At 25.4% G+C, this 18,810-nt stretch overlaps 8 protein-coding genes across 8 annotated transcripts in view; 3 read left to right on the top strand and 5 right to left on the bottom strand.

Annotated features, from left to right (window-relative positions):
* Positions 1 to 1,770, top strand: part of DICPUDRAFT_52776 (uncharacterized protein) — a gene marked incomplete at its 3' end in the record, with an annotated part of 3,197 nt that extends 1,427 nt beyond the window's left edge. The window contains exons 4-5 of the mRNA XM_003284209.1: positions 1 to 722; positions 792 to 1,770. The exon at positions 1 to 722 is cut by the window's left edge and continues 396 nt beyond it. Coding sequence (XP_003284257.1) covers positions 1 to 722; positions 792 to 1,770 — 1,701 coding nt within the window. The remainder of the gene's footprint in view (positions 723 to 791) is intronic.
* Positions 1,771 to 1,989: 219 nt separating this feature from the next.
* Positions 1,990 to 2,643, bottom strand: DICPUDRAFT_147987 (uncharacterized protein; the record flags this gene model as incomplete). The annotated part of the gene is made up of 1 exon (XM_003284177.1): positions 1,990 to 2,643. The coding sequence occupies one exon, from the start codon at positions 2,641 to 2,643 to the stop codon at positions 1,990 to 1,992; it is 654 nt and encodes a 217-aa protein (XP_003284225.1).
* Positions 2,644 to 3,389: 746 nt separating this feature from the next.
* Positions 3,390 to 7,010, bottom strand: DICPUDRAFT_147986 (uncharacterized protein; the record flags this gene model as incomplete). Its single annotated transcript, XM_003284176.1, has 4 exons — positions 3,390 to 3,715; positions 3,791 to 6,141; positions 6,464 to 6,718; positions 6,835 to 7,010. 4 exons carry the CDS (start codon positions 7,008 to 7,010, stop codon positions 3,390 to 3,392), a joined length of 3,108 nt encoding a protein of 1,035 aa, XP_003284224.1.
* Positions 7,011 to 7,687: 677 nt separating this feature from the next.
* DICPUDRAFT_52772 (uncharacterized protein) lies at positions 7,688 to 8,790 on the bottom strand. Its single transcript, XM_003284175.1, has 3 exons — positions 8,708 to 8,790; positions 8,351 to 8,627; positions 7,688 to 8,273 (listed from the first exon to the last, which is right to left on the bottom strand). The coding sequence occupies exons 1-3, from the start codon at positions 8,773 to 8,775 to the stop codon at positions 7,743 to 7,745; spliced, it is 876 nt and encodes a 291-aa protein (XP_003284223.1). The 5' UTR covers positions 8,776 to 8,790; the 3' UTR covers positions 7,688 to 7,742.
* A 416-nt stretch (positions 8,791 to 9,206) lies between these two features.
* DICPUDRAFT_45300 (uncharacterized protein) lies at positions 9,207 to 10,857 on the top strand. The gene is made up of 3 exons (XM_003284208.1): positions 9,207 to 9,409; positions 9,486 to 9,974; positions 10,040 to 10,857. The coding sequence occupies exons 1-3, from the start codon at positions 9,234 to 9,236 to the stop codon at positions 10,833 to 10,835; spliced, it is 1,461 nt and encodes a 486-aa protein (XP_003284256.1). The 5' UTR covers positions 9,207 to 9,233; the 3' UTR covers positions 10,836 to 10,857.
* A 155-nt stretch (positions 10,858 to 11,012) lies between these two features.
* DICPUDRAFT_93632 (uncharacterized protein) lies at positions 11,013 to 12,507 on the top strand. The gene is made up of 4 exons (XM_003284207.1): positions 11,013 to 11,153; positions 11,251 to 11,460; positions 11,523 to 11,651; positions 11,716 to 12,507. Exons 1-4 carry the CDS (start codon positions 11,076 to 11,078, stop codon positions 12,457 to 12,459), a joined length of 1,161 nt encoding a protein of 386 aa, XP_003284255.1. The 5' UTR covers positions 11,013 to 11,075; the 3' UTR covers positions 12,460 to 12,507.
* Positions 12,508 to 12,541: 34 nt separating this feature from the next.
* DICPUDRAFT_93631 (uncharacterized protein) lies at positions 12,542 to 14,106 on the bottom strand. The gene is made up of 5 exons (XM_003284174.1): positions 13,886 to 14,106; positions 13,348 to 13,806; positions 13,191 to 13,273; positions 12,951 to 13,125; positions 12,542 to 12,888 (listed from the first exon to the last, which is right to left on the bottom strand). Exons 1-5 carry the CDS (start codon positions 13,923 to 13,925, stop codon positions 12,680 to 12,682), a joined length of 966 nt encoding a protein of 321 aa, XP_003284222.1. The 5' UTR covers positions 13,926 to 14,106; the 3' UTR covers positions 12,542 to 12,679.
* A 527-nt stretch (positions 14,107 to 14,633) lies between these two features.
* Positions 14,634 to 18,468, bottom strand: DICPUDRAFT_96609 (uncharacterized protein; the record flags this gene model as incomplete). The annotated part of the gene is made up of 4 exons (XM_003284173.1): positions 14,634 to 17,753; positions 17,840 to 18,027; positions 18,108 to 18,337; positions 18,412 to 18,468. The coding sequence occupies 4 exons, from the start codon at positions 18,466 to 18,468 to the stop codon at positions 14,854 to 14,856; spliced, it is 3,375 nt and encodes a 1,124-aa protein (XP_003284221.1). The 3' UTR covers positions 14,634 to 14,853.
* Positions 18,469 to 18,810: the final 342 nt, after the last annotated feature.

Here is an 18,810-nt window from a genome sequence, read left to right as displayed (position 1 = left end):
AACAGTTCAGAAGAGCATGACAAGATTGACGGCGAGTTATCAGTAAGAGTAATGGTATTAATAAACATTAACGATAAGAAATTGGTGGATGAGGCCAGCAAGACCAACAATAGTTATCTCCATAGAACCAGTAGAATAGCTTTAGAGTTATCTTTTATTTACTTTATGCAAAACTTTAGAAAAATTTATATTGGTGAAAATTCAATTAGCTCCAGTAAAATCTATCAAAAGATTACCGAATTAAATGGGCCAACCGACCACACCTCTGTTCTCTTTTCAATTATTCAAAAGATTGGCTTCAATTTTAATCATTGGGCAGAAAACGATGAAATTATAAAGAAAAGTTTAGAAATGTTTTGGGACTCTGTCAATGGCCACTCAACATCAAAGTTACTAATCGAAAATAAAGTCACCAAAGATATCTTAAAAGGTCACGGCCCAGCCATGTTCCCATTTTTAGAAAAGAACCAAAACTCTAGAAATAGAACAACCCTCTACAAAACCATTGGAAAATTACTATTCACTGATGAGAATTTAAATCATTTTGATGAATTTATTGAACCATTCGACCAAACTATTAAAAGATTATTAGATATTAAAACTCCAGAAGAATTTAGAACTGAAGATATTAAAAAGAAAACTATTGGCTTATTAAGAGATTTAAGGGGTTTAGTTACATCGGCTGTTAGTAAAAGAACTTATTTATTATTTTTCGAATGGATGTAAGTATTATTTTAAAATACCATATATAAAAAAAAAATATTAAACTAATATTATTTCTTTTATTATAGTCACACACATTTTTCAGATGTTTTAATTAAAATTATAAATGTTTGGGTAGATACCCCAGAAGTTACAACAGCATTATTAAAATTTTTATCAGAATTTGTTTTTAATAGACAATCAAGATTAATTTTCGATAGTTCATCACCAAATGGATTTGTTATTTTTAGAGATACCAGCAAAATTTTAGTAACCTATGCATCACTAATCCTTAAAGCCAATGTTTCAAAACAAGATCTCTACAAATATAAGATTAAAGGTATTCAAACTTCAATGCTGCTATTTACACGTTGTTTAGTAGGTGGTTATTGTAACTTTGGTGTTTTTGAATTATATGGTGACCCATCATTTACAAGTGCCATCGATTATATTTTCCAACTTTGTCTTTCTGTTAGTTTGGATGAACTATTATCATTCCCAAAAGCATCAAAATCATATATTACAATGTTAGAAGCCTTATGTCTTGGTCACTCTTTAACCATTATTCAATTAAATCCACAATACTTTTTACATATTATGAAATCGCTTCACAGATGCTTAGATAGCTCCGACGTTACCATTTCAAGCTCATCATGTACATCAATCGAAAAAATTGTCACAGTTTGCTATTATCAAATGAAAAAGAAAAACTCGACTTGCTTAAATTCAATTCGTCAAAACTTTTTTGGTAATCATAACACTCTCTATGAAATTATAGATAAAATCATCTCAATTATCATATATGAAGATAACTATAATCAATTCATTTTCTCAAAATTACTATTAACTTGTATCATTTTCAGTCAAGATACTTTTAATCAATTAAAACAAAAGTATATTCATTCATTCAATCCACAACATTCTGATAAAGTAGAAAAAGCATTTATTCAATTAATGGAAAATACTCATGATAATTTAGATACCAAAAACAAAGATAAATTTACAACAAATGTTACAATCTTTAAAAAAGAAATGAAATCAATAATAACTATATCTAGATATTTATAAATATAAAATAAATAATAAAAAGATATAAATTATAATAAAAAATAAATAATAATAATAAAAATAAATAATAAATAAATAATAACCAACAATAATAAATAAATATAATTTATATAAATAATAATATAAATAAAATTATAAAATAATTTTAATTGGATTATAAAAAATAATATTTTATTTATTTATTAAATAAAAGGATTTCTTTAGTTTTTTTTTTTTTTTTTAACATTCGCCACAATAAATATCTGTTTCTTCATCTGGTGTATTATTAAAACTATTTTGATGAATTAATGTACTATAGTTTGAATAGTTTATTAATTTAATTGGGGATTGTTTTAATGATTTTTTGCCCTTGGATAGAGTGTGGCTCTCTTCAAAGTGTTTTTGTAATTGGAGTTCTTGGTGTTGCAATTTATCTTTTAATGTTTTATTTTCACATTTTAATTTTTGGATGAGTCTAACACGGTGGTTACTTTGAAGGGTTGTGGTTCTATCTTTGAATGTTTCATTTGCATTTTCAATTTGTTGAATTTGTTGTAATAAAACTTGGTTGTGGTTTGTTAACTCTTGAATTTTTCTGATTCTATTATTATTAAATATCATATCCTCTTGTCTATCGTTTCTATTTGAATAAAAAATTGAGAGTAAAAGTGAGTTTTTTGTTTTTAAATCATTAATTTCAACGTTTTTTGATTTTAATTGCTCTTCAAGTTCTTTTATTTTATTGTTAGCATTTTCGATTTGTGGTCTCAAATCTATTTGATTATTTATATTTGAATTATTTCTTTTAATTGAATCATTTCTTGTAATATTTGAAATATTTGAAAATGGTATTCTCTCTGTTGATCTTTGAATATTTAAATTTTCTTTATTCATTTTTTTTTTTTTTTTTTTTTTATTTTTTTTTTTTTATTTTTTTTTTTTATATTTTTTTTATTATATTTATTTCTTTTGTTTATTTTTTTTTTATTATTCCTTTTTTTATTTATTTTTATTTTATTAATATTTCTTTTTATTTAATATATATTAATTTAATAAGAATAAATATATTGTAAATAAAATTAATTAAAATTAAAAAAATTTACCTACATAACAAATCCAAAAAAAAGTGGCACCCCAAATAAATAAAAAATAAAAAAAAAAAAAATAATAATAAAAAAAATAAATTTTTGGGGGGAAATATGTATCCCCCTTTTATTGCTATCAAAGAGCAATATTTCATTCTTTTTTTCTTTTTTTATTTTGCTGAACTTACAAATTAATAACCGATAATTTATTAATAGATTCATTATAATAATTATTTGTCATGTGCTCACCAATCTTTTTTATTTTTGTGATATAAATAATATGTTTAATAATGTATGTATTACTTTAATAGATTTGCGTATATTTTTAGATTATCTCTAATCCATATTGAAACTTAATCGAGTTAAGAGTTAATTATTTCAAATATTTTTTTTTAAATTAAAATTAAAATAACAATTTTTAAACAATTGGTAATAATAATTGTAATAATATAATATTAATAATATAATAATAATAATAGATTTAAAAATAATTTTTTTTTTACAAATTATATATTTTATTGTTAATTTTTAATGATTGTTTTAAAAAAAAGTTAATTATATAGATGAACTTCCTTTATTATCAAATGCCATATCGGTAACAAGTGATACAATAGAGCCAGTAGTTTGAGACAATATATTAGCTGTAGATACCCCCACAGAAGAAGCAGTTGTACCTGATGTTGTTGAAGAAATATAACAAGAGTAAGAATCGGCAAGTGATTCGGAGCAATCTTCACTTTCTCCATTTAAATAACCCGGTGAGGTAGTATAAACTGTAATATTTTTGGTAATTGGATTCTTTGTACCTAAAATTATACTAATAGCAACAAGTCCAAAAATTATAAGTAGTGTTACAATACCGATAGATATAAATATTTTTTCTAAAAAAAAAAAAAAAAAAAAAAAAAATTAGTATATAAATAAAATTTTAAAATATAATGTTTTTAAATACTTACTTCTTTTTTGATTTTTTTCAATTTCTTTAATTGTTGTTCTTTCTAATTCGCTCATTTTATTTCCCAAAGCTTCAATTTTCTTTTTATCTAATTCTTCTAACTCTATACAAACATTATCTACCTTTTTAGAGAGCTCTTGGGTGGCACCAACATTTTCTAAAAAGATGGCATCTTTATTTACAACAAGGAAATCTTTGATTACCTTTCCATTATCCAATACTCTATCACCAGTTTCCTTAACAGCATTTGGAATATTACTTTGTTTTAGTTCTTGAGCCAAGACACCTCTGTCTTTGTTTTCTGTTAGATTTGTAGTTCCTACCCACTCGTCTGTTAGTTTATAATCATAGATTCTTAACTTCATAATATTATCTAATTGTTTCTTGGAGCTAACCGGTACAACATTGGTCTTAACTCTCTTATCGGATGGTTGATACATGATACCACTAATTGTAACATTTCCATTGACAGATAATGCCTCTTGAGGGTTTTCACTATTTACACCAACATTACCAAAATGAAATAATGATCCATCAGTATTAGTTGCCCATTTATTACCAAGACTATTATTTGAAATATGTTGTGGTTGTGGTTGTGGTAGTTGTGGGTGAGCCAATGGATCATTAATAAAGCTATTATTAACTATTTGAATTTGTTGTGATGGTGATGATGATTCTTCTTGACTGATTGGAGAAGAGTTTTGTTGATTTGGATATTGTTGAGATTGTTGTTGAAGTGGTGATGTTTGTTGAATTCTATCTACAATTGGTGATGATGATTCAGCTCCCAAATGATCATCATATGAATTAGAAAGCTTTCTCTTTACTAATTTATTACTATTATTGTAACTATTAGATGAGGTTGTTGAAGTAGTTGTTGTACTACAATTACTATTATTACTATTATTATTACTATTACTATTATTGTTGTTTATATTACTATAATACATTTGTGAAAGGTGTTGAAGTTGTTGAATTTGTTGTTGAATTTGTTCATATGATAATTTATTTACATTAGAATTATTTATATAATTGCTATTATTGTTGTTGTTGTTGTTGTTGTTGTTGTTGTTGTTGTTGTTGTTGTTGTTGTTGTTGTTGTTGTTGTTTGGAATGATAAATTTATTTTGTGGGATAAATTTATTTGAAAGATTAAATGAGTTATCACTTGGTGAAAATAATTCCGATGATGGAACATCGTTATAATTTGATAATGCATTGCTACTATTATTGTGTGGTAATACATAAACACCTTTCTCTGCTTGATAGAAATGATGATTACTACTATTAATTTTATCTGTTTGTTGTATTTGTACATTGTTGGTATTACTATTACTATTACTATTACTATTATTATTACTACTACTATTATTATTTATACTATTACTATCATAATTTTGTTGATAATTATTATTATTTTTTATCATTTTTTCATATAAGTTTTCTTTTGTTGAAAGTGGAGCTAAATGTGGAGAATTATGAATAGATAGCGATGAAGGTGTATTTAATGGTGATGGTGATGGAAAAACAATACCACTATTATTTGGTGTGATTATTGGTGAAGATAATGATGGACTTGGATTCATTGAATGTAATGGAGTTTGGTGATTTGGTGTAGAAATTGATGATGAAACAATTGAGCCATCAAAAGAGCTATTTAATTGAGATGCTTGATGTTGTTGTTGTGATTGATATTGTTGCTGTACTTGTTGATGTTGCTGTTGTTGTTGAAGTTGAAGTTGATGTTGATGTTGTTGTACTGATACTGAAGATAAACTTGGTGATGGTGATGGGCTTGCTAAAGAAATATTATTAGCAACACCAGTACCGTTGCTTGTGGGATGACCAGTTCTGACAATTAATGGATCAGAAATAATTGAATTAATACAAAAATCTCTATTCTGAGATCTAGCAACAACAGTTAATACCAATCTAAAAAACTCTTGTTGTGGGTTTGGTAATTTATGTTTTCTTGCGTTATTTGCTGTTGCTTTTCTGAAATGTAATCTTGGGATTGTTAAATTTGTTGAATGGGTCATAATAACTGGTGGAGGTAATTTCTCTTCAGTTTTTTCACGCTTTGAATTAGTTTGATATAACTCTACCTCGATCTCTTCGCTGATATTGATATCTGGTCCATTTTTAACCCCTCTAATACAAAGAAATAGATTATCAACTGGGTAAAGATTATTATTTAAACTGACAAATGGTGGTTGGGTTTCATTAAATTGGAAATAATGCTGAACTGTAACACCTAATTGAAAATGATTTCTTCTATAATACACCCAAGAATTGTCGACTTCGCTATATGAAAAACCTTTTTCTGCTAAAACACTTAATGTTGGTGGTAGCCTAAAAATAAAAAAAAATAAAAATTTTAGAAAAATAATAATAAAAAAAAAATTAAATTATTAATATAAAAACTATATTTGTGTATGGTATGTGTATGTGTATCGCTCCTGGTCTCTGGGTGTGTATTTGAATATTCATATAAAAAACTAAAATTTGAAAATTTTTCGAATTCTTGTGCATGTACAAAAATAAAATGTTTGCAAACAGATACGAAAATATTTTTTTTTTCAAAAAAAAATATTATATTTGAAAACTCTATATCTTTTTCTGAACATCTGAGGTATACCAATTATTATTATTATAAATATTTTTTATTACTTACAATTCTACACCATTAGTTATTAATTTATTCCAATAATTTTTGCAATATGGTATCCAATTAAAAACATGATCTCTATCAATAACGTATCTTCTCTTTTTTGTTGGTAATGAATCTTTTGATGAACCAAGACTATTTGTTGATGATGATAGTTTTTTATTTGATGGTATTGAATTGTTATTACTATTAATATTCGAATTATTGTTACTATTGATTGTTGATGATGTATCATAACCTGTACCAATATTATCATAACTACTATTTAATCCATAATTTGGTTGCCCTGTTGGATAAAAAAAACTAATAGATTTATATAATTAATATAGGTTTTTTATTTTTTTTATTTTAATATTAATATATAAATGTATATTTACTTGAAATCGACCGAATCACTCATCTCTTTTTTTACAGATAAATCATCTGGTAGTAAAAAATTATTGTTATTAATATTATTACTATTGCTATTATTATTATTATTAATGTTGGGTTGTAGTGGTTGTGGGTTTTGATCTGTGTGTTGGTTTAAATCATTCTTATTAAAACCAAACATTGTTTTATTTATTTATTATTTTTTTTTTATTTTTTTTAAAAGAAGAGGAAAAAGAAGAGGAAAAAAAAGGAGATAAATTACTCCAAAAAAGTCAATTTGAAAAAATATAAAAGACAATATCTATAAAAAAAAAAGTATATAACATTAAAAAAATAAAAAAAAAAAAAAAAAAAAAAAATCTTTTTTTTTGATTGCTACGTAAAAAAAAAAAAAAAATAAAATAAAATAAATTGTTTTTAAAAAAATAAAATAAAATTAATAAAATTTTTTTTTTATGGCATTATTATTTTTCTATCAAAGAGGCACGTTAACGTCCATTTATGTCTTTTTAAACCTTAAAACTAAAATAATAATTTAATAATTAAAATTTATCATAATAATTCTTCCCAATTTTCTATTTTTTTTTTTTTTTTCTTTAAAACATTTTTTTTATCGATTTTATTTAAATTATTTCAATAATTAAAATATATTTTATTTTTATTATTTTTTTTTTTATTCATAAATTATGATGTATTTTATCCGATTCTAAACACGTTAGCTTTTACAAATGGTTTTGAAAAAAAAAAAATAATAAAAATCAACTCTCTAAGTTTCGTTGTGGATTTTTGTATTTCGCCCAACCACAAACTAAAAAAAAAAAAAATAAATTAAAATTAAAAAACTAAAAAATATAAATTATTATAATTATTATTTTGTGTATATATTATTTTATTATTTAATGAACATTATTATTTATAATTTTGAAAGTGGAGTTGTTCTGTGAATTTGATTTTTTGCAATTGAATAATCTACATCATCGTCTAAAAAGAAATCATTCATTAATTTGGCACCTTTAACAATTGAATATTTTTCTAAATCGGTAACACCGGCTTGTTTGACACAATATTCGTCAATAAAGAAATTTCCAGTGTTTGAGATTGGTTGTTTAAATACCCATAAGGCTGAATCAGACATGATATCTACAGTTCTACATTCTTTGGCAACATCAGATCCACCTAACATTTCCATAGCTGCAGTATAAATTGATGTCTTTGGCCAAAGAGCATTGAAAGCAACTTTACCTTTAAATTCTTCAGCCATACCTAAAACACACATTGACATACCATATTTAGCCATGGTGTAAGCTGGATGATTTGAAAACCATTTTTTATCCATATTTAATGGTGGACTAATATTTAATACTCTACCGCCATCTTTTGATTTTAATAAGTATGGTAAACACTTTTGTGTTGTTAAATATGTACCTCTAGCATTAACACCCATCTAAATAGTAATAAAAGTAATAATTAATAGTTAGAATCTTTATTATTATATATTAAATCATTGTTTCCAATATTTACCATTAAATCAAATTTCTTTGCTGGTGTCTCTAAAGTACCAGTTAATGAAATAGCAGAAGCATTATTAACCAAAATATCAATTCCACCAAAAGTTTTAACAGCCTCTTCTACAGCTTTTTCAATTTGATCCTCATATCTAATATCAACTGAGCAGGCAAGACATCTACCACCTAATGCTTCAATATCTTTTTGAACTGAATAAATAGTACCCTTTAATTTTGGATGTGGATCAGCAGTTTTAGCTGCAATAACTATATTAGCACCTTCTTTTGCGGCACTATTATAGAAATAAAATAATTATTGTAAATATTTTTTTAGTGAACAATAAAAATATTATTTAAATTATAATTAACATACGCTTTAGCAATTGCTTCTCCAATACCTCTTGAGGCACCTGTAATAAATAAAGTTTTTCCTTTTAACATTTTACTATTTATTAGTTTATCTTTTGTGTTTTTTTATAATATAATACAAGAAAAAAATAATTTAATAAATGAATAAACCCCTTTTTATTTTTATTATTTTTTTTTTTTTAAATTTTTTTTAAATTTAAAATTTTTTTATTAAATTTTTTTATTTTTTTTTTTTCGCAATTAATTTACTTTTTTAGATTATTTATTGTTTATTATCCAATATATATACTTTTTTGATTATATATACATTTTACAATAAAAAATGGTGACACGACACCCTTAAACTAAATTTCATTTTTTTTTTCAAATATTTTAATATATTTTATCAAAATAAAAAAATAAAAAAAAATAAATTTCTTTTTTTTTTAAATTTATTTTATTTTTTTTGAAAATAAAATATTTTTTTTTTTCTTAATATTTTTATTTTAATTTGGAAGATGGGTGTTATTTTAATATTTAGTATTGTTATTATGATACTTATATGTTTAACTATATCAATGACATTAGCAGCATTACTTTCAACCTTAATTGTATTGGTTGTGCCTTTAATAATATGCACAATTATTTTGTTATTTGTATTAAGAATAAAATATTCAAGTAAAAGAGACAAAAAAAATATATCAATTGGTTTCTTCCATCCATATTGGTAATATTAAACTTAAAAAAAAAAAAAAAAATAAAGAAATTGTTAATACTAATATTTTTTAAAAACCATTTTTTAGCACTGCAGGAGGTGGTGGTGAAAGAGTATTATGGTGTGCAATTAAATCATTACAAGATTCATACCCAGATATTAAATACTATGTTTATACAGGTGATAAAGAAAGCGATGAACAAATTTTTGATAAAGTAACATCAACATTCGATATTCAATTAAATAGAGAAAATTGTAAATTTATAAGATTAACTAAAAGAAAATGGGTCGAAGCATCAACCTACCCAAGATTTACATTAATTGGTCAAAGTTTAGGCTCAATGATTTTGGGTTGGGAAGCATTAAATCTATTTAATCCAACTATATTTTGTGATACAATGGGTTATGCTTTCACATTCCCAATATTTTCACTTATTGGAGGTTCCATCGTTTCATGTTATGTCCATTATCCAACCATTAGTAGCGATATGATTTCAAAAGTCGAATTAAATTCAGAATCATTTAATAACGATAAATCAATTTCATCAAATAAATATTTAACATTTGGTAAATTAATGTAAGTATAAACCCACACTTAATAGTTTATAAATTTTCAAATATTAATATTTTTTTTTTATTCAGATATTATAAGATTTTTGCAAAGATTTACTATTTAGTTGGTAGTTTTTCAAAATTAGTTATGGTAAATGGAACTTGGACAGGTAATCATATTAAAAATATTTGGAAAAAAGAATATGGAAAGAATTTATTTAAATTATACCCACCAGTTGATGTAGAGAATAGAAAGGAGTTACCATTAGATTGGATGAATAGAAAGAATATGATATTATCGATTGCACAATTCCGTCCAGAGAAAAATCATTCACTTCAATTAGAAACATTGGCACATCTTTTACAAAAATACCCAATTCACAAGAATCAATTAAGAACTAAATTAGTTTTAGTTGGTGGTGTTAGAGACCAAGATGACCGTGATCGTGTTAGTGCTTTAGAAGAGTTGGCTAAAAAATTAAAAATCGAAGATCATGTTGAATTCAAAATTAGTATTCCTGCAAATCAATTAAATCAATTATTAGGCGAAGCATCCGTTGGTATCCATACTATGTGGAATGAACATTTTGGTATTGGTGTTGTTGAATTAATGGCTGCTGGTGTAGTACCAGTCGGTAATAACTCTGGTGGTCCAAAAGAAGATATTATCAAAAACGAAGAAACTGGTTTCCTTGCAACTACAAAAGAAGAATATGCCGAATATATCCACGAGATTTTAGCCTATCGTGAAAAGTATAGAGACATGCAAAGAAAAGCCAGAGAATCAACCGAAAGATTCTCCGAATCAAATTTCAATTCTCAATGGTTGATGTTAATTAAACCATTAATAGATAAATGCAATAGTGAAAAATCAAAATTAGATTAATAAACTAGTATAATTTTTTTTTAAAAAAAAAAATATATTTTTTTATTTTTTTTTTTTATTTTAATATATATTTATATTTTCATTTGGATCTATTCGAAAAATATATTTTATTTTTTTATTTTTTTTAAATTTTTTTTATGTTTTTTAATTTTTTAATTTTTTTTTGCTATAAATTTTCTCTTTTTTTTTTTTTTTTTATTAAAGTTTTTTGGTTTAATCTATTATATAAAGAATTTCACAATGCCAATTCTCTTTTCATTTTGTCCATGGGCTGATATTGGTAATGATGTACCAGCTCATAAATTAGCAAGATTAATTGTAAATATAATAATTATTTATTTTTTTATATTCATTTTTGCAATGAAATTAATTTTTTTTAAATAACTAATAAATAATAATAATAACATTAAATTAGGATAAATGTTTATGGTTCGAATCAGAGAATGGTGGATTAGGTATTCCAGTCAGTTGGGCAATGACAGGTCAAACTATGGAAGCTATTGTCAGAAATGATCCATCTATACAAGGTTCAATTAGAATGAGAACTTCAAATAAAAATATTTACTCAGTTTGGGAACAATCAGAAATTATAGGGTCAACATGGCATGCAATGGGTTTGGCTCAAGTATGTATTATTAATAATTATTTTCATTAAAATTGGTATTAATTTTCTATTTAATTTTTTAGCCATGCTTAAGAGAGGATCACTATATTGACGCATATATCAACGGATTTGTTAAAGAGGATATCAAACATACAAACGAAGTTATGTGGAACCTTTTTGAGCGTTCTCCAAGAGGTTTTTGCCCAAGCGAAGTAGGTATCATATTTTTATGTATTATTTTTTATTATTTTATTATTTACATTATAATTTTTAAAGAAAGTTTTTAGTATCCAAACTAGTAGAGCAGTTGCAGAGGAAGGTTATGAATATTGCATTATAGGTGGTGAAGCATTTGGTAGTGATTTTTCTGCACAACACAACAAAGGAAATGTTTTTCAATTATCGAATGGTTTAAAAGTACTTGCAACAGCTAACGAAATTTTACCAAGCGATTTCCATAGATATTATAAAGCTGAAATATTGATCGATGAAATTATAAATTATTGCAGAAGAAATCATATTGGAAGAATAGTATTATCAGCAGATGTAGATTTTTGGCTTGATGATAATGGTTTTGAGAGAATTAAATGGATGTATTTAAAGTGTAAAGAAAGAGAAAACGAAATTAAGATGGTAAATACAGGTGCATTAGTCGAATCAAGCTGGGTCCAAGGTTATGCAGGTTTATCAAATTTAGACAAATTTTATGAATCAATCGGAGTCCCAGATCCATACCGTTTTGTATCAAGTTGGACCAATGCAAGAGGTAATTTGGATTTTGTCGATTGGGTTAGAGCACAAAGAGCTGCAGAGTTTATAAAAGCACACACCGATAAATATATTAAAGGAATTAACCATGAACAGTGGGTAGACGGTTGGAAACTTCAGAGAGCAAAAGAAATGTGGTTAAATATTTCAGGTACAGTTTTTTATGATGATAGAGAAGAATGGAGAAACTTTATGGATTTTGACTTTAAAGAAAATATGAACAAAGCATGGAATTTATTAAACGATGCATAAAGATGTATTTTTATTAGATAACACAAATAAATTAATATAATTTAATACAAAAAAAAAAAAAAAAAAAAAAGATATTTATTTTATTATCAAAGAATGATTAAATACTAATATAAAGTTTATTTTACAAATTTTTTTTTTTTTTTTTCTATTTTTTTTTTAAAAAAGTTTTTATTTATTGTTACTTGATATATTGAATAAAGTATGAAATATTGTTTCGATTTTATTTATTTGCGTTCCAATCCAAATATTTCATATCACCCATCTTTCTTGGGGAAACATAATGTTTAACTAAAAATACTACTCCTTGAACAAAACATATAATTCCAACAATAATATAGGCATAACCAAGGAATGGATTTTTTCCACCCATCCAACTGGCAGTTGATAAAACAACATACTTCTTTCCATTAAATGATTGAACTGGGTAATCTATAAAGAGAATTAGTATATAAATAAAATTTATATAAAAATTTATATAATGTGATATTTACAATTGGTAATTTCTACTCTGACTGAATCAGTTAAAGGCTCTGGACCATCATAAATTCTGTATAATTTCTTAAAATCTGGTAATGCTGCTGTTCTCATCCAAACAATAAAATCTTCATCACTGAATTTATTAAATGTAATAATACCTGTACCATTAGCTGGATAATCTTTAAATTTCTAAAAATTAAAATTATTAGAAAATAATTAAAAAATATTTATATTATTATAAAATGATATCATACGGTTTCTACATCACTTGTCCATGCAATACCTTTCTTTCTTAAATTAATATAGGTATTATTTTTAGTGAACATTAAAAATGTATCTATATTTAAAAATAATATTAGTATATTATATTATATTTTTTATATATTTTGATTATAAGCTTTAATTACTTACCATTAAATTTACTATTTGCAATTAACCCACATGGTACCAATATTTTATCAATTGAGGAATTTTCTCCATCAGATGTAATTAATGGTTCACAATCTTTTAGTTTATTAAAATCAGTAACTACAATTCCTCTTAATTGATCGTCATTTCTTGATTTTACATATCTACGATGATTCTGATAGAAATTATCTAATCTATAATATAAATAAACTGGTGGTTTCATTGGTGTTGGGATATTAATTGTTATATCACATTTGTTTTTACCATCAATACCCATATTATCACGACATGCTGGTATATCGTCATATCTAATTGTATGTTCGATAACTTTATTTGTTGAGCTAATCATAAATGCACCAATAATTACAAATACCACACCAATTGCAATAAATGCTATAATTACTGGAGCTGGTGTTAAAATTGGTTCCCATGCTTTTAATTTTTGTTGCTTAAATGCTGTATCTGTAAATTTATATTTTTTAAAAAAAAATATATTAATACTTGTTTCTATATAAAATGTTTTTTTTTATTATATACTTACTAGCAGGTTTTTTTGAATATGGTTCTTTATCATTAGACATTTCTTTTCTGTATAATATTATATATTATATTTATGACTTTTATATTGATTAAATTTTTTTATTTTTTAATTTTTTTTAAATTATATGTATTGATAAAAAAATAAATAAATAATAAATAAATATTTAATGCTATATGTAAAAATTATTGTATGCTTGTGTTTATATGTGTTTTTTTTTTCACCAACTTATTATTAAAAGAAAAAAAAAAAAACAACCAAACAAACAAAATTTAAATTAAAAATATAAATTTAAAAATAAAAATAAAAATAAAAATATTTTTTAAAAAAAAAAAAAATATTAAATTTAACCACACTACCCCCACAGATACACAAAAAAAATCAATAATTCTGTGGGGGTGAATATTGTGAGTGTTTTTTATTTATGATTTATTTTTTTATATTTCTTTATTAATAAATTTATTTTTATTATTTGATATACAAACTATTATAATAAAAAAAGTGTAATATTTTATCTTTCCTTTTTAGATCTTAATAAAATCGCTTAAAAACTACAAGCAGATTGAGAGTTATTATTATTTCTTGATAATAATTTTAGGTGCTACAATATCACTTTAGACAAATAATTTTTAAAAATAAATGATTTACAAAAAGAGAAATTGTTAGTAATATCATCACAAATAATTATTTATGATTTTCTCTTTTACAAAAAAAAAAGATTTTTTTCTTTTTTTTTTTTTTTTTTTTTTTTGAGTTTGTTTGGATTTTATATTTTTATTTAAATAATTATACAGTTAAATTTTATATATATACTTTTAAATTTTATATTTTACTATTTATACTATTATCAACTATTATTAACAATTGTATATATTGTGTGATTTTGTTGGTGTGTGATTCATTATTTTTTTATAATGTTTCAATTTTTTTTTTTTTTTTTTTTTTTTTGTTTTTTTACCTCTTTCTGATTATTAAATAACATTATTTGCATTAAAAGCTTCTAATAATTTACTAGCCATTTTTTGAACCAAAACAGATTTATCAGTATCTGCGATTCTTTGAATAACTGGAATAAGTTTAAAGTCTTGAATCATCTTCTTGGCATTTGGATGAGCTTCATATAATGAAGTTATAATTTTTAGGAGATTTAAACGAACTTGTGGATTTGTATGGGTAAGCTTATCAATAATTTTAGAGACAAAGTTAGAGGTACCTAATAACATATTGACTGGGATAGCAATTTGAATAATTCTTAATAATGGTTCGAGAATACCTGCAAATGATTGTGACTCTGCATTTGTAAATAAGTGAACGAGTTTTTTAATATTTTCAGGTTTAGATACAATATTTTCGACCTTGTGGGTATCATCAGCAATCCAAACAGCGAGTGAATCCAAAGCATTAACTTGCCAATATCTTTCTTCTAAAAGTGAGAGATAAAATTCGACACCATTGTGTTTCCAAAGCTCGGCTCTTGCTTTCTTTGAATGTGCAAGATCGCAAATAATTGGAAGAGCAAATTGATTAAGTGGTGAATGGGTAGTGATAAAGTATTGTAAATGTGGGATAATACCATCGAGTGCGGCTTGATATTGACGCTCTGCATCAATACGACACAAATGGAACATTGTATTTAAAACATGATTATGAATTTCGGCACAGTGAGTACCAGTACGACGACCTAAAAATGGTACCATAACACGAATAGCACCAGCATTTTGAAGATTTGCTAAAGTGTTGTGATCCATAGAGATTTGTTTTATTGATTTGAGTACCTTAACCAATTGCTCTGGCATTAATTGTGAGAGTGAATCGAGGATTGGTCTGATAACCTCTACAGCAGACATTGATCTTCTTACGACACTGTCGGCACTAGAGAACAAGATGAAAAGATTAATAATTTTATCTGGATATTGGGAGGCTTCACCATCGGCAATGGTGTCTCTTAATACAATTGGTAAGGTTTTTAATAAACCACATTTTGAGAAGAGACGACAGAAATCATTCTTTGGTGTTGGACTTTGTAATTCGAAAACATTGACAATTGCATCAATGGCCATCCAAACCAATTTTTTACTTTCATAATATGGTGATAAAAGAAAGTCAACAAGAATTGGGAGACCTTTACAAGCGATAAACATTTGAAGAGTAAGAGTTGATGTACTACACATTTTACTAATGAAGGCAGCAGTTTCTAAACGAACTGATGGTGGATATTCTGGACCAGAGAATTTCATAATAGCTGGGATACCACCAACCAAACAAAGATTTTCTTGAATTTCCATATTATTATCGATAATTTGATTTACGACCTTAAGAATACTACAGAGAACATGTGATTGAATATTTGATACCTCTAACATCTCCATAATTGGAATAACACCATGTCTTCTAATTAAGAGGGTCTTTTGTTCAGAGTTTTCTTTAAACATTGAAATTAATTGTTCGCATGCACCAGAAATAACATCCTCTGGTTGCTCTGGTGTTAAAAGGTTCATAAGTTTGATGATATCTGCTGACATTCTTGCATAATTATCCTTCATAAGATTCTTATCTAAATCAAAATCGTCCTCTTCTTCTTCGAAATCATCTGCAAATGGATCGTCATCTTCTTCATCATTAATTGAACTGCTTTCTGATGATACTGCTAATCTATTCTTTAAACGAGTTGAAAGATCTGGTTTATTAACTGATCCTTTTCTAATTAATTTTGGATCAAAATGTACAGTTGCGACATCTCCCCAACCTTCATCGTCTTTATCCTCACCCCATTGATCAATCATACCTTTATTGATTGTTGCTGCGTTTGATGATGAATTAGATCCTGTTGTACCAGTACCTCTTGGTGATAATGGGGTTTTTGAATTGCTTTTACTTGAACCAAATTTACCACTATTTGATGCACTATTGTTTCCTGAGGCTGATGCAGCTGCTCCTGATGATGTTGATTTTATATTGGATCCAAATTTTGGGTTTAATTTAATTGATGTTGGTACACTATCGAAATCATCACCAAATCCATCGTCATCGTCTTCATCGTCCTCAATAAAACCTTTGTCGTCTTCCCCACCTGCACCATCTCCTTTGATCTTTAAACTTGACACTGCTTTTGATAAATCTGAAACTGTATTTGTTCCGAAATCATCGCCCCAATCGTCATCATCAACTTCTGGTGCAACAATTTTTGGAGTTAATTTAAGACCACCAGCAGCTGGTTTATTATTATTGTTGTTATTGTTGTTTGGTAATTTTAATGGTGATTGTTGTGCTGGTGCCTTGGTCTTTAATGGTGATTTCTTATCTGGTAATTTTATTGATTTTGGTGTATTTGAAAAATCATCGCCCCATTCATCTTCATCCTCTTCTGGTGGTGGAAGGAAGACTTTACCTTTTGGAGATTTGGGATGAATTGAAGGTTTTCTTTGATGAGATGGTTTTTTATTAATTCTTTCATTGTAATCTTGAATATTTTTAGCGATATCATCAATATTTGCTGGGGATGTATCTTCATTTTGTTGTTTCTTTTTAATACTTGCTTGAATCCATTTATGCTTTAAAAGTTTTTGTGCTGAAATACGAAGATTTGGATCCTTTTGAAAACATTGCATTAACCAATCTTTTAATGGTGGTGAAATACCTTCTGGAAGTGGTGGACAATCATCCTGTACAATTCTAAAAAGTGCTGGCATTTGTCCTAAATCGTAATATGGTGGTGAACCTGTTAATAACTCTATAACTGTACAACCAACACTCCAAATATCTGATTTTGTAGTTGCACCATTTAATTCAATAATTTCTGGCGCCATCCAATATGGTGTACCAACTACTGCTGCTGCTGATGAATCATCAAATTTTGTAGCAACACCAAAATCTTTTAAAATTAATTAAAAATAAAAATTTATTGTTAATATCAGTAGCTATTTATAAAAAAATTTTAAGATGTTTAAAACTACATACCTGCCAATTTAATTTTACCCTCTTTGGTTGTTAAAATATTTGCACCTTTAATATCTCTATGGACGACACCCTGTTCGTGAAGATAAACCAAACCCTCTAAAACTTGCCTAATATAAACGCAAACCAATGATTCTGGGAATTTACCAAACTTTTTAATTAAACTTGATAATGAACCATTTTCTACATACCTAAAAAAAATTAAAAAAATAGTATTAATAAAGTGTTTAAAAAATAAAAATTTATAATGATTATAATATTAAATAATTACTCTAAAACGATATATAAATTTTCTTTAGTTTTAACGTATTTAATATATTTTACAATATTTGCATGATTAAGATTCTTTAAAAGATCAATTTCGTTCATAATACCCTGTAGTTGATCTTTGGGAATTTTAGTAAGGTTAATCTGTTTAATGGCCACAAAATCACCATCTTCAATATCTAGACCTTGATATACAGTACCAAAACCACCTTTACCAATTACAACACCTAAATTCTATATTAAAAATGTATATTAATATCAAAACATATCACTAACTATATTAAATTAAAACTATAGTAAGAACCTACATAATTGCCAACGTTAACATTTTTTTTTATTTCTTCAGTTTCTTTATTTTTTGACATTTTCTATTATTTTAAAATCTAGTTATTAAAATAAAACAAAAATAAAAAAAAATATAGGGACTGTGTTGCTGTAGTTGCTGCTGTTGCTGCTGTTGTTGTTTTTTTTTTTGTTTTTGTGTGAGTGAATTGTTGGTTTTTTTTTTTTATTATTACAAAAAAAATTAAAAAAATAAAAAAAAAAATAAAAAAACCCAAAAATAATTTTTTCTCTTTTCTTTTCTTAAAGATATCTATGTATATTTGAAAATATCTTTAATTTATTGTTACAATAGTTTCTATTTTTACAATAAGGACTATAAAAAAAAAAAAAATTTATACAATTGTAAATAAATAAATAATATT

The sequence above is a fragment of the Dictyostelium purpureum genome, assembly GCF_000190715.1.
Source record: "Dictyostelium purpureum unplaced genomic scaffold DICPUscaffold_21, whole genome shotgun sequence".
In the NCBI taxonomy this organism is placed as follows: Eukaryota; Evosea; class Eumycetozoa; order Dictyosteliales; family Dictyosteliaceae; genus Dictyostelium; species Dictyostelium purpureum.
The sequence above is the reverse complement of the archived record's forward strand: the minus strand, read 5'-3'. Positions and strand labels throughout refer to the sequence as shown.